Below are 14437 nucleotides of genomic sequence, written 5' to 3'. Positions count from 1 at the left end.
TGTGAAGACGATCATGTTGGGTTATAAAAATTGACTATTAGTGTAGTTAAATACGATCAACCTATCCACTTATGGGAGCAATCATGCATCAAGAGCATAAGCATAAGTCAACATGGTCTATGGATTCGTGGATTCGTGGAATCTATCATGGAAGCATTGACTTGGCTTTATTATGCCTCTTGGGTATTCTCCTCTATATTGATATCATGGATCATTTCATCAAGCTCAAGACAACCTGCATGGAGATACATCTATGACGAACTAGCCAAGAAATCTTTTTCTTGCAAGATTGTTACATGGGATTTTTGAATGCCATACCCTTGTATCTTTGCAAGGAGAAAATGGTATGTTTTCTTGAGTGTGTTTCAGGAAAGCATTGACTATATGGTTTCTTATGACCTTCAACAGATGGGATATGATGCATTACTCTATGGAAGCAATTTTTATTTGAACTACGGACCACGTTCATGGATTATTTGGATATACCTATGGAGATTTCTTTCTTGGATGAGATTTATATAGATATTGGGCTTCGCACGCAATTTCTATGGACGAATCTGTCCAAGTTTATGGAGAAGAAATATTTGGATATCTCATGAATATGATGCTTTTATGGATTTTTCTATCGACGACTAAAATGTTGATAAACTATAAGTCCACCTCTACTCCAAGGTGTGTGGCCAGTACGAAGCCTATGGTAGAGTTATGGTAATGGTTTGGTATGACAACTCATATCCATTGACCATGCCAATATGGATCTACGGATTGCCGGCATTATAAACCAATATTTTTTGTGGTATGGGATCGAAAGACTTGATACTTTGGTGAGTTCATTGGAACTGTGTTGTTGTACATGATTTTCCCACTGTGTACGCATTGGACTGGCGTCCATGGCTATTGGTTTATGCTTATGCATGGGATCAACACCTGTCATGTGATCTTCCACTGGGACTTGACGTGTTCATGCTCGGAATGCCATGTTTGGGATTAGATGTTCCGCCGAGACAGCAAACCAAGGACACACTGTTCTTGGGTTGTGGAACCTATTTGAGGATCCAGATGGTGTCAGATAGCCGTGGGAGCTGTGCAAAGTCCCTACCAGGCCGTGTTGTAGTCTAACATGGTCCTAGTCGGATGATATGGTCAGGTAGGCCGACTTGGCCGACTTATGTCCATGCTAACCCTGGGTACTATATATAGACTAGTTTGGTAGCCTTAGTTCATCATCGAGTTCATTTTGTTCAAGCACTCTTGTAAGCAAGACATCCTCCATCTAGAGTTTATCTAGATCGCCATCAAAGCTCCTTACTCGGAGCACACGGGTGGGCGGACGCCATCAATTTTAGGTTTGCAAACAATAATATTGTTTACTCTCCACTTCTTTCTACAATTCAATGCTTTGTATTGTGTTGATCTTGCTTCTGTTGTTGTGTATTCAAACATGGTAGCAAAGCTCCGATTCATGGCTCCAGGCCACTTCCCTCCGTGCTCGATTGGAGGGGAGTGTTGGAGGTGCAAATCTTGCATGAGTAATGGAGATTGCAAAATGGAAAACGGGTTGCCAAGTAATTCCACATGCCAAGGCAGTTTGGAAGATGAAAGGGCATATATAGTCCAAAGGGAATCCTCCTATCTTCAACTCCCCCAAGCTTGTCTTTTGTGGAAGACTGGAGTGTTGGTTAGGTAGGCACGAAGTCGAGTGGGAGTGTTGTATGCGCCCAAAAAAGGCTATTTTGAGCAACACCCATATCTCCTAAGATCCTTCTCAACTAGATTGCTTTACATAAAGCAAAGCATGCTGCCTTGTACTTAGCCTTTGTAGAAGAAAGTGCCACTATATGCTGCTGCTTGCAAATCCAGGATGTAATTCTAGTCCCAATAAGAAAATTGTGATTAGAAATAGATTTCATGCTATGACAATCTCCTGCCCAATCCGAGTCACAAAATCCAGTCAAGGAATTGCTTGATGTGTAAGTGATGCCATACCCAATGGTACCTTTGATGTACTTTAACACCCATATCCTTGCCTTCCAGTGATGTTTCTCTCGAGGTCGATCTGAGAACGTGCTAAGGATACCAAGTGCAAAGCTGATGTCAGGCCGTGTATTGGATAAAAAGATCAAACTCCCCATCAACTTCCTGTACTCCTTTATATCCACAAGTGGAGAAGCATCTTTCATTGAAAGCTTCGCATCAACCTCCATGGGTGTAACCACTGACTTGTACTCAGCCATGGCAAATGCCTTCAAATTTCTCTTGCATACTTTTACTTTGATACCATCTAGGAAACCAAGAGATGCTACACCGCCAATGGTGTGTCATGATACCACACCTCGAATGATAGTTCCCAACATATGTGGCCAAGCCCTATCATCAATGGAGCCATGAAGCTTGTCTATTGTCCAATGACGGAGAATTGTGCAGACATTTTCACAAAGGCTTTGGGGAGAGATTTGCTAGAGCGCCATCTTCATCGACTCTGCGTTGGACCAAAGAGGTAATTCACCTACGGGTGGACATTGAGAAGGGATGTTGAAAAAGAATTTGCTCAATGCTCAACCCTCGTGTTGTTTCTACGAGTGACCTACTGTCATGTGCACAATGTGTATCTACCGTGTGCTACACGCACGCAAGACTAGCTTCGAGGTTTGGGGAAGCTTGGAGCTAGGCAGGCTGATTGACGAGCTGAGTTAGGGATAAACTAACGGGCGGGCACCCAAGTATGGACAAGCAGGCGCCCAAGTGTGGACGCCCGATGACCGGCCAAGAGCCTATAAAAGGGTGGCCAAGGTTAGTTATTGAGATATAGAGAGTCTCGCGAGTTTGTGAGAGCTCTATGGTCTTGGAGCCTGGATCTAGTGCAAACGTGCACCTGCTTTATGCAACCGAGACCGGCAACAGTCTCGAGACCCGTGAGGGTAGCCTCGTGGCGGTATGGGACGTCACGTGGTAGAGGCTGGTCGGTACGTCAACCTAGTTAGCTCAGCTCGTGACTCAGTGGGGACAGCCAAGACTGTGGGCTTGCCCACGGCTGTCATGATTGGGAGGTGAGTCAGGACTGCATTCCCTTGTTGTTTGTTTGTTTGTTTGCAGGTTTCGAGCCTCATACCAGGAATGATCACGAGGAGATCCGGTGGGAATTTGACAATGGTATTAGAGCATGCCTCGTGAACGAGCAAGTCGGTAGGGAGAGAAGAGGAGGTCGAAGAAAGGTATGTGTTCAAAAAGCTTGCTGTTTTTTCTGTGCATACTACTGTTTTCAGATTCAGTATGTGTTTTTTTTCATCAAACAAACCCATGATGATGGAGATGGTGGTATACGAAGGCTCGATTTGCTTTGTAAGAAGTAGGCTGAAGAATCGTTTGTGCAGTCGCATGAACCGTTGGGAGAAAACAGAAAAAAAAAGCATATTCGTTTTTTTGTTGAACGAGAGAGAGAGAGCGAGAGAAGTATTCGGTTGATTCCGCGGGGTCACATGCTCGTGCTGGTCGTGGGCTACTGAAGCGAGTTGGCAAAGGCGGGCAGGCGCCCAGCCAAGGCCTACGCAGTCGCCTAGGCCAAGCGGGCAAGCGCCCAGGCCAAGCCTACGCAGGCGCCCAGGCCAAGCGAGGCAGAAGCCTAGGCCCACGCCGCCTTGTGGCAAGGCCTACGCGAGGCTGGCGCAGGCAGCACAGGCAGTACAGGCGGCGACGGCATCAGCATGGTGACGTTCGCAGGCAGCCAGCGGTGTTATTTCCGAAGGGACAGAAAAAAAAAATTCAAAACAGTGAAACAACTTCGTTCTTTTCTCGGTTTTGTTGTTTTTCTTCGGAAATCTGTACGGAGGAAACACTGGCCTCATTGTCATCAACATCAGTCTCTGTGACCACAACCTGCTCATTCTCCTTCTCTTGTTGCTGCTCCCACTTCACAAAAGGATCAGCTTTTGCAATCACCCTCTTGCCCAGCATACGCAAGTTGGCACTTGCAAAAACCAAATCACGGGCTTTTTAAACGCCAAGGCAGTTTCTCTTCTATGATGCAGTGTGACTATAGGAGCTCCAAAGTTGCTCCAAACAAGAGGAGCTCACAGCCTGGCTGAGAATGGGAATAGCCAGTTGCTGTAACTCTGGTCCATCTGATCCAAAATCCTCCCACCACAAAGCTGCCCCAACCCAAGTCCGATCCTCCTGTGCATCGGGGCAACCATACATGCCACGAAAAGATCTATACTCTGCAAGTGAGTCTCTTATTTTGCGCCTTGCACTAGGCTCTGGCACCAATCTCTCTAAGATAATCCACCAACCACTATTCACCTCTCGATCATTTTCTTGACCCCTGCCTTGAAATTCGGGGTCCAAAATGTATGCTGATGCATGCAAAGGAGAATGATATGCATTCCATCTTTTGACACACAGATCCTGAACCATCTCATACTTGCTCTTGAGAGTGTCCTCCTCATCCTCGTCATCATGATCAAATTGCTCTTGCTCTTTAATGAGCTCTTTCAATTTCTCAATCATCCTGTCCATGGCCTCATACACTTTCCCAATGCATGGCATCATGCCATCCACAAGTCTCAACAAATGCATTATGGGTTGCATCATTGCATCAATGCGACGCACATGCTCCCAAAACTCAAGATCTTCAGCATCATCTTTGCATTTCCACCCTCCAATAGTAGAGACTAACGGAGATGTAGTGAACTCATCACTAATGAAAACCTGCCTCAATGCGGCACTACAGGTACTCAGCCGGCCCAACATCAGAAAGTTATACGCAAACCATGTCTCCGAGTACTTCAAGAGCTGCTTGCTTGATTGCCCCCATGAGCCAGCACCCATCCGAGTTCATGTAGTGATACCTCTGGCCCGCGGGGAGGAGGCACTTGATTCAGCGGTGGCCTTCTCGTTCCCTCTCTGTGGCCCATGCGACCGGGAGTGGACTCTGGAGCTCGCTCTTAGCACTTTGAGGACTCAGGCAGTTGAGTTTTCCCACCATGTGAGCGATCTGGAGGTGACAGATGTGATAGGCCGACTATGGGAGTTGGCTCATTTTTTCTTGGATCCCAGGAGTGTGGATGCCTCAGGGATTCGTCATTTGGTCGTTCGCATAGTGGCAGACTTAGCACGCGACCCCGGATATGTATGCATACACGAGGTTGCTCTGTCGGAGAGGGAGGCAGTCGCCATGTGACACAGCCACTGGCGCCTGATCCGTGATTCTTGCAGCACACCGGGTGGGCAGATTCGTAGCCGCTCGGATGGGGACTATTCGCCATCCAAGCCGCTTGCGAAGGCCCGCCGTACGGCTGAGACAACATCCACCTCAGCAGGTCATCCATGAGGATCATCTCATGGAATGTACAGGGCCTTGGCGGAGCACATTATATACGCTATCGTGGTTGCTTGACGCAAGAGCTGCAGAGATGCCTGGTTGGTGTGGCAGTATTGATATTTTGATGATGCAGGAGCACCACTTGGGTGAGAGCAGGATCCGGAGATATGGTTCGGTGATGCCTGGTAGATGGGACACCTTTTGGTCTGCAGGGTTTGGCCCTTTGGGTGGACAGGGAGGAGTATGCATGGTCATTGCATATGTATGGTGGGAGGCCATTGTGGATCGAGGGATCATTGTGCCTGGTAGAGCACAATACATCATTCTGAGGATGCATGATGAGCTCTTGGGCGTTGCTCAACATCTATGCGCCCAACCATGCTAGTGCCAGAGCAGAGTTCTGGACCCAGGTTACGGATGCATTGCCAGAGGCCGCACATTGGTGTGTCGGGGGAGACTTCAACATGCTTGAGGACCCGGCCGATAGGGTGGGAGGCACTCATGTTACAGTGCACGGCACGGAGCTTGCAGCTTGGGAGCGATTTTGCATGTCACTCAGGATCACTGATGCATAGCAGCATGGGGCCTTCTCCCGCTCTCAGGACAATCTTAGTTTCTCTCGATTGGATCGCCGACAGGGAGGGACTAATCTATCTCGGATTGATCGCTTTTATGTGGGCGACTGGTTAGGGGAGCGAGGGGGCTCCGTTGGCATTCTCGTTGGCACCTCATTTTCAGACCATGCGCCAGTTATTTTGACACTTGAGGAGAGCACACGGGAGCCCAGCCTGCAGTTGAGGATCCCAGAGAGGGTACTTACAGATCCTAGTCTCACTGAGGACATTGAGAGGATCTGGCATGATAGTCAGTGCTCTGACCAGGATGCAGCAGGCCAATGTGCCCAGGGACTCATCGAGCTTAGCTCTTTTCTGCACGCTGCAACTTTGACACGGCTGAGAGAGACTCGCGAGCGGGAGCATCGGCTGAGACGCAGCCTTGCTTCGCTTCAGCGCCTTCAGGAGCAGCAGCCTGCATGTGAGTGGGTGGCGTCCCAGCTGAGCCAGGCACGCCAGGAGGTTAGAGAGGCAGAGGAGCAGAGACATGAGTTTTACTATCGTCGCTAGGCCTCTCAGTGGACACAGCTTGGTGATAGAGTGACTGGGGAGTTTTTTGAGATCACTGGACCCCGCCATGCTCGAGCAGGAGTCCGCCAGCTTGGGAGGCCGGACAGATCGGTAGCTACTGAGCCCGGGGAGATCAGATCCATTGCCACTAGGTTCTATAGAGACCTGCTTTCAGCGGAGCCAACCACTGAGGCTCGGGATGCTTGCAAACAGACTGTGTGGGCCCATGTGCAGGAGGGTCACAGATCGTATGCGTACAGTTCTGGGTGAGCCTCTTTCAGAGGTTGAGCTTGCTGAGGCCTTGAAGGTCCTGCCGCGCCATAGTTGCCCAGGGGAGGACGGATTGACGCCTGCCTTTTTTACACGCTATTGGGACCTTTTGGGGCCAGGCCTCCGCAGGGGCTTTCAGTATGTTTTGGACACTGGGATGATGCCACAGAGCTTTTCAGATGGCTTGATCTTTCTTATCCCCAAGGGGGAGGGAGTATCAGATGATATTCGGCATTGGAGACCTATTACGATCCTCAATACTGTCTACAAGGTCTTGACAAAGGCCTTGAGTTTGAGGATCCAGCCCTTCCTGGGTGAGTTGATTCATGCTACCCAGACAGGATTCGTCAAGGAGCGTAGTATCCTTGACAACATTTTCACCTTCTGGGAGGCGACGGCCCGAGCTAGATTTCTTGGTGAGGACTTGGTCGTGATGCTTCTCGATTTTGAGAAGGCATACGATAGAGTCGATTGGGGTTTCTTAGAGGGCACTATGCTTCGCCTGGGCTTTGAGCCAGGTTGGATTAGAGGGGTGGCGGCTCTATATTCCACAGCTCGTAGCCAGGTGTTGATTGCAGGAGGTCGGGGGCTAAGTTTTGAGCTGACCAGATCAGTCCGACAGGGGTGTCCTCTCGCCCCGTTTCTATTTCTCTTCTTTGCTGAGGCTATGAGCATGTATTTGACGACAGAGGAGGTTGGTTTGAGAGGACTCCAGCACCCAGCCCGGGGGGGGGACCTGCTCGATGCTGAGTTTGCTAACGACACGAGCTTATTTTTGCATGGCCGGGAGGCCAATCTTCTTCGGGCAGAGCAGTCGCTCAAGGTTTTTAGTGCAGCTTCAGGAGCATTGATCAATTGGCGCAAGACAGTGGCCTTTTGGATTAGTAGCGCTCCCACTCCGGCATGGAGCCTAGACCCCGGTTTTAGATGGATTCCTCCTGGCACAGCAGTGCGATATTTGGGATGCCAGATTGGACTAGATTTGTCACCTGAGCAACAGATTGCCCCGCTTCTTCTGAGCATTCGGAAGAAGCTTTTGTATTGGAGTACAGCTCGGCTATCCATGGCTGGGAGGGTGGTGGTGGCAAATCAGGTGCTTTTAGCGACCTGTGGTACATTACGTCTTGCTGGATCTTCTCAAGCTCTTGCATCAGCCAGGTACAGAGGCTGATCAGGAACTTTCTTTGGTCCGGGCGGGATGATAAGTCAGCTCGGGCAAAGGTTGCTTGGGCAGTTATTACACTTTCGCTGGCCCAGGGAGGCTTGGGCATTATAGATCCAGTCGATCAGAGTAGAGCCTTATTGGGGAAGCTTATTGTTCGGGGGCTGCTTCCAGGCGCTGAGCCTTGGAAAGAGCTGCTTTTGCAGCGGCTACAGGCTCGAGCTCCCCCAGCAGGGGGCACTCGAGCACCAGAGATTCGATGGATCTTCATAGAGATGAGGAGGACAGGCCTCAGTAGAGGATGGGAGGACAGATTTGCTTTGAGCATCCTGAGAGCTTGGGAGCTGCTGAGACCGGGGCTCTCTCAGAGACCTCCTTCGTGTGTTGAGTAGCGGGCCAGACAGCCGCTCATCTGGAGCCCAGTAGTTCGCACAGAGCAGGGTCATATGCTGGGTTCTCGGCCTCGTCTAGCCTGGGGACCTTTGGCGGCAAGCCCAGCACGTAGCTTTGGAGACTGGCAGGCCTTTTGCAGTCTCCCAGAGGAGATCCAGGTGGAGAGGAAGAGTCACTTCAGAGGGGGGTTGATTATGAGGGAGGATATTCAGGAGGCACTCACAGAGGAGTGGTTCACGCCTCCCGAGCTAGCGGCCCCACGGTGGATGGGAGCCTTTACACAGTTGGAGATCCTGATTGCTGTCAAAGCTTGCACTGAGGATGGCAGATGCCTCTACTATGAGATTCAGGATGAGAGCAGACTTCAGAGAGTGGAGGTGGAGTCGCCTTTGGTTGCAGAGTGCACCTTTCAGAGGATACGGGTAGTGGCCGCCGCTTCTCGGAAGTGGCATATTGACCTAGATCCTGCAGATGTGCTCCCGGATTGGCGCATATGGGCATTTGTAGTGCGCCCCTTGGCCCGGCTACAGTGGGACCCTGGGGAGTACGAGTGGCATGATCCTTATGCATCCCTTGAGGCCACAGAGATCACCTTTTTCCAGTATACTGTTCGGCTGGGGCGGCATATTTTGACGGCAAGGAGGATGGTCTTTCCAGCTGAAGCGGGGCACTGGCGGCTACAGGGACTTTCACAGGAGTTCCTGGAGGATTTTTGGGCCCGGCTCTGGGCTAGTCGACAGGCCCACAGGATCTCGACTTTCCAGTGGTGGTCGCCCCCCACAGGGGCTCAGCAGTTGGCACCTGGCTTGTCTACAGCGGTCTTCCGGCGGCTTGCGTCCGATGCGGCCACCCTATGGAGACACAGAGACATTGCCTATGGGATTGCCCTCAGGCGCAGTAGATTTGGCTACGGATGCTGCGTATTCTGGCCCCCCTGTCTCCAGAGGGTATGTTTACGTGGGGTGCCGCTGCTTGGTCGACTTCGTCAGGGCCTTCTATGGGCTATGAGACGGAGCAGGACAGTCAGGCCATCAGATTCATTAGGGGCCAGCCTCGCCTTGTTCCTTCACTGGATTTCTCGTCCGCCAGCTGGACACAGGAGAGGGATCTACGATGGGAGCTCCTCAACAGCCTCACCATCTGGTTCACCTGGAGGGCCCGGTGTTTCAGGGCCTTTGAGGGGAGACTGGAGCCACCAGTAGAGACTGTACGGGGGATTTGGCAGGAGTTAATCCACACCCTGCAAGGACAGTATGACCGCATCCGGGGCGACTCGGATGAGGCGATCTTGCGGCGCCAGGCCTTTCACACCACCTGGCGCAGCGGCCCCTTCTATACCCTACACGCGGGGTCCCCCCGTTGGCATTATAGGCCACCTGTTTGGCTTTTCCCCCCTCCTATTGTATGATTTAGCCCCTCAGTTCTTTGTACTGATGCTTGTACTTTTCAGCACCTAGGGAGAGTCTCCCGGGTTGCCTTGCTTTGTTCACTGCTCTGTTTTTCTTGTGAGCAGGAGAGGATCTTTTGTAGCCCTACGGGCGTTTTTATATAACTAATGAAAGGATCTTTTCTCGGGGGGGGGGGGGAGACATGGTTTGGTACAGCCCTACTGCTGTTTGGGAAAGGGTTCGTGGGATCCATGGTTGAGATGGAGAAGACCTTTTCGCGAGTGTTCTTATTTGGAAAGTCCTGGGTGAAAAGCTAAAAGGGATCCTATTGGTAAAGGATTCAACAAGTTGTACTTTGTACTCGTATTTGTTCAAATAAAGAAATACCGCAAGGGGCGCCACTGCGTTTTGGGGCCAATCTGTGTCCTTGTACTATTTGCAGGAGCATTCTAGCTCCCCTGTTTGTTTTCCTTTTTCAAGTTCCCATGGGTGATGAAGTGTTTTGTGTGCGAGTGTTTGTTCCACCGCCAGTCAGATTTCTGAAGGCCGGTTTCATGGTTCCATCGTCGGGATATCGTCGACTTTCTCAAGGAGGCGCATCACATCAAAAGCTTCTACATGAGGAAAGTGGAAAGGAAGTACAGGAGACAGTGAAGGATTATGAGTCTTTGCCTATATGGGAAGAAGAGCAAAAGCTAAAGATGAAGCTCAGGAGAAAAGACACCAAGGACAGGAAGTAGTCGGCCAGGAACAAGAAGCAGTTGAAGTGTTATGGTGCAAGAGATGGGTTAAAGGCTATGGCTTTCGACATTTTGTCACCAGTGGTATCTTCACGGAAGCTTCATGGGTTCGGAAGGCAACTTCTTTCTATGTTTAGCAGTGATGATCTACTATGCTTCATCAGGAACTTGTGTTTACCACTTGGGTGGAGTGCAAGCAGGTTTTGGGTGCCTGTGGATGTATCAAATGAGGCTCAGTTGGAAGTGGAGGAACTTGATAAGGTTCTTATTCCCGGGCAGATACTGGCACATAAGGAAAGAAAGGTACGAGGTAAAGTTTCCCGTCGCTATCTTGTCAAGTTCAAGAACTGTTCACCGATGGATGCAAAGTGGATGGAGGAGGGTGACTTAGCAGATTCACCTAAGGTATTGCAACTTTATCTTGATGCTTTTGAGTTGGAGCCAATTCTTGCGACGGCTCATTCAGGTTCAGCAAAGCATGGGTCTGGAGCATTGCCTGATGCTCAAGAGGGGGGTAGCACCTCCGCTCCCTTGTTATAGACAGGCTCAGTTTTCATCTAGGAGTCGCTTGGTGACATCTTTGTATTCACCCGAAGGTACTGATAGCTGACAGTACATCTGCTTGTGGGACTGCTATGATATTGTGTACTAGTCACATGAGATGGTAAAGTTGGGTATGGTTCACAGTCGGCCGCACCTTGAACTATAACTGCAACTATGGATGGTTTTTGCCTTTGGAACTAAGGTATGACTGAGGAAGATTGGGACATTGATCTTTGTCATATGGTTCTGGCTGTTCTTGACCACAGGATCGGTCAATTGGATATTGAGATGATGCTATTTGTGGAGTTGGTCTCCTTTGGAATGGCATGGTTTGGTTGAGCTCAAAGTTTGCAGCAACCTAAGCTAACACTTCGAGACTTTATGGGCATAAGTCTTGCGAGTAGTCGTAGAGTTGGTTTGGTTCATTGATATATATGGATTGAACTTTATCTGTGCATATGTTTATACACTTTCTAAGGTATTATTGTATTCTGGTGCCATTGGATCCTGGTACCCTTGGGGATACATGGGTAATACTCTGGATGTGTCAGGATAAGATGCATGTATATTGGTATGATACATCAGGTACTTTACCATGTTCATGGTGTATCATTGAATGTGGCTCTTGCGGGATGGCCATGTGCAGAGTGGGTAAAGCATTAAGAAGGACATATGTGGGAAGTACTTAGCGGATGTATAGTTTAGATGCATTGAGTGCTTTCATATGCTCATGTTGTACCATCAGTCGTGGGTCCTACGGGATATACATGGGTGTAAGGCTTGCGAGCAACCCTGAAACTGTATTTTGGAGTGGGTAGAGCATCTTGAGGAGCATATTGTTTGCAAATGCATATATGTGTCATGCGTATGTTTGTCATATGTTGAATGATGCATGGTTTTGTTTTTGGTTAACACAGGTTACGTGTTTCCACTTGATTTTAGACTTTTTGTCACGATTGTGACGTATGTATGTATTAGATACTCTCTTCATTGCTGATTCCTGTTGCAGATGCAAGAAGTAACCAGCCAAGGGAACCCCCTACCCTCGATTGGTTGCGACTCTACGCCAAAGGATGTACCTCTTCATCGAATAGCCACATCCCTTTGACGAATGGTTGTATCCCTTGATGAATGGTTGTGCCTCTACATCGAATAGACACATCCCTTAACCTAAAGTTGTATCCTTTCGTCTATAGTCATGTCCTTTCGTCAAAGGACATGTCTCTTCATCTCCTATATAAGAGACCTATTGTACTCAGTTTAATCAATTCAATTCAAGTCAATTCAATCTTCTCTCAAGTGTTCTCCTTAAGGTTCTTGTTCTCTAAGTTAATTACTTAAGTAGTAATTAGTACACAATATGAGGGATTAACAACATAATCCTCACAGTGGTATCAGAGCAAAATTTTTTCCTACCCGTGGGTTGTGAAGCCCTCACCCTCTCCGCGGTACTCCCTCGTCCACCCCTCTTCTCGGTACGTACGGATCCGTACAGTACATAACGTTTGGTACCACCTTGCTCAGATGCAGCAAGATGTTATCAAATTTGTCAAAACTTGTCATTCATGTCAGATAATGAAAGCATCTCGACAACTTCCTCAAGGGTTACTTCAACCGTTGCCAGTTCCCAATGAGAGATGGGAAAGTATCAGTATGGATTTTATCACCACTTTGCCTCGTTCATCCAAAGGCAATGCTCAGATTCTTGTGGTGGTTGATCGATTTTCCAAAATGGCGCATTTCATTCCTTGCAAGAAAGCTGCTTCAGCCCCACATGTGGAATCATTGTTCATGCAACATGTCTTCAAATTACATGGTTTGCTGAAGACCGTCATCTCTATCAGAGATCCAAAGTTCACTGGACATTTTTGGACGTCTTTGTTCAAATCTCTTGGCACGAATTTATTGTTCACTTCAGCCTATCATCCTCAAACAGATGGACAGACTGAAAGAGTCAATCAGATTTTGGAAGAAATGATTCGACATTACATTCAATCCCATTTGGCATCATGGGAAGATTATTTGCCACTCGTGGAATTTGCTTATAATAATTCCCATCATTCAACCATTGGATTAACTCCATTTCAAGCAGCATATGGGCATACTCCTCTTGTGCCTACAAACTTTGTTTTAGAACACAAAGTGGCGTTGGCAGATCAGTTGGTTCAGAAGATGCAAGATATGCTTGTGCAAGTTCGAGATAAATTGGTCCATGTGCAACAAACATATCAAAAACAAGCCAACAAGCATCGTCGACATGCAGATTTTCAAGAGATTTGGTCTTATTATATGTGGCACCTCACCGCTACAAAACAGTAAAGTCAGTTTTTCCAAAGTTGCGACCTCGCTTCTATGGGCCTTTCAAGATTCTTAAGAAAAATTCAGTTGTCAGTTACAAGTTGTAACTTCCACCTTCATGGGGGAAGGTTCATCAGACTTTTCACATTTCTTGGCTCAAACAGTATGTTCAAGGAGATTCGCCTATTCCAGACTTATCTTCATATGTACCAGAAATTGAAGATGACCATATTATCCTTGTTCCAGAAGTAATTCTTGATGTGCGACAGAAAGAAACAAGAAGAAAGTTGACTACAGAATTTCTTGTGAAGTGGATGGATTTGGATGAGTCTGATTTCACTTGGCAAACAGATGAAGAAATGCAGCAGTACCCTAATCTTCTTCAGGAGTTCTTTGACAAACGGATGTCTATCATTTGACACATGGGTTTTATTTTAAATGGGAGGGAATGTCACAATTGTGACGTATGTATGTATCAGATACTCTCTTCATTGCTGATTCCTGTTGCAGATGCAAGGAGTAACCAGCCAAGGGAACCCCTACCCTTGATTGGTTGCGACTCTTCGCCAAAGGATGTACCTCTTCATCGAATAGCCACATCCCTTCGACGAATGGTTGTATCCCTTGATGAATGGTTGTGCCTCTACATCGAATAGACACATCCCTTAGCCTAAAGTTGTATCCTTTCATCTATAGTCATGTCCTTTCGTCAAAGAACATGCCTCTTTAAATGTGTCTCTTCATCTCCTATATAAGAGACCTATTGTACTCAGTTTAATCAATTCAATTCAAGTCAATTCAATCTTCTCTCAAGTGTTCTCCTGAAGGTTCTTGTTCTCTAAGTTAATTACTTAAGTAGTAATTAGTAAACAATATGAGGGATTAACAACATAATCCTCACACTTTTTGCTACAGGTTCTGAAGAAACAAGCAAGAGTTGTTTGTCACTTCGACGTGACAGTGTGACCTTATTGTTCAGGATGATTGTTTCATCACCCAGATGCACTGGAGGGACTTTGCTTCGGTCATATGGGGTATCTTTCTTCATTGGATGCTTACTGTGTTATTGAGTGCAATCGAGGACGCTTGCCATTTTTCAAGAGGGGGGTATGTTACGACCCTGTGTTTTTCCCTCTGGACAACAAGCAAGTGGGCACGGGCACGGGACGCACAGTGTGGACAGGCATCAACTGAATGTGAAA

General features: G+C 48.0%; 2 protein-coding genes across 2 annotated transcripts in view; both read right to left on the bottom strand.

Annotated features, from left to right (window-relative positions):
• The window catches only part of LOC147633528 (F-box protein FBW2-like), a 44130-nt gene that overhangs the window by 20029 nt on the left and 9664 nt on the right, over positions 1-14437 (bottom strand). The gene's annotated exons all lie outside the window — the stretch shown is intronic.
• LOC147633529 (uncharacterized) lies at positions 4015-4824 on the bottom strand. Its single transcript, XM_086805737.1, has one exon. It carries the CDS (start codon positions 4822-4824, stop codon positions 4015-4017), a length of 810 nt encoding a protein of 269 aa, XP_086661863.1.

Source organism: Cibotium barometz, chromosome 12 (assembly GCF_041138505.1).
Source record: "Cibotium barometz isolate CiBa-2024 chromosome 12, ASM4113850v1, whole genome shotgun sequence".
Taxonomy (NCBI): Eukaryota; Viridiplantae; Streptophyta; class Polypodiopsida; order Cyatheales; family Cibotiaceae; genus Cibotium; species Cibotium barometz.
Note: the sequence above shows the minus strand (reverse complement) of the source record. Positions and strands in the feature narration are given on the sequence as shown.

Coding starts and splice junctions, on each gene's coding strand:
- LOC147633529 (XM_086805737.1), bottom strand. CDS start 4,824: ATGGGTGCTGGCTCATGGGGGCAATCAAGCAAGCAGCTCTTGAAGTAC.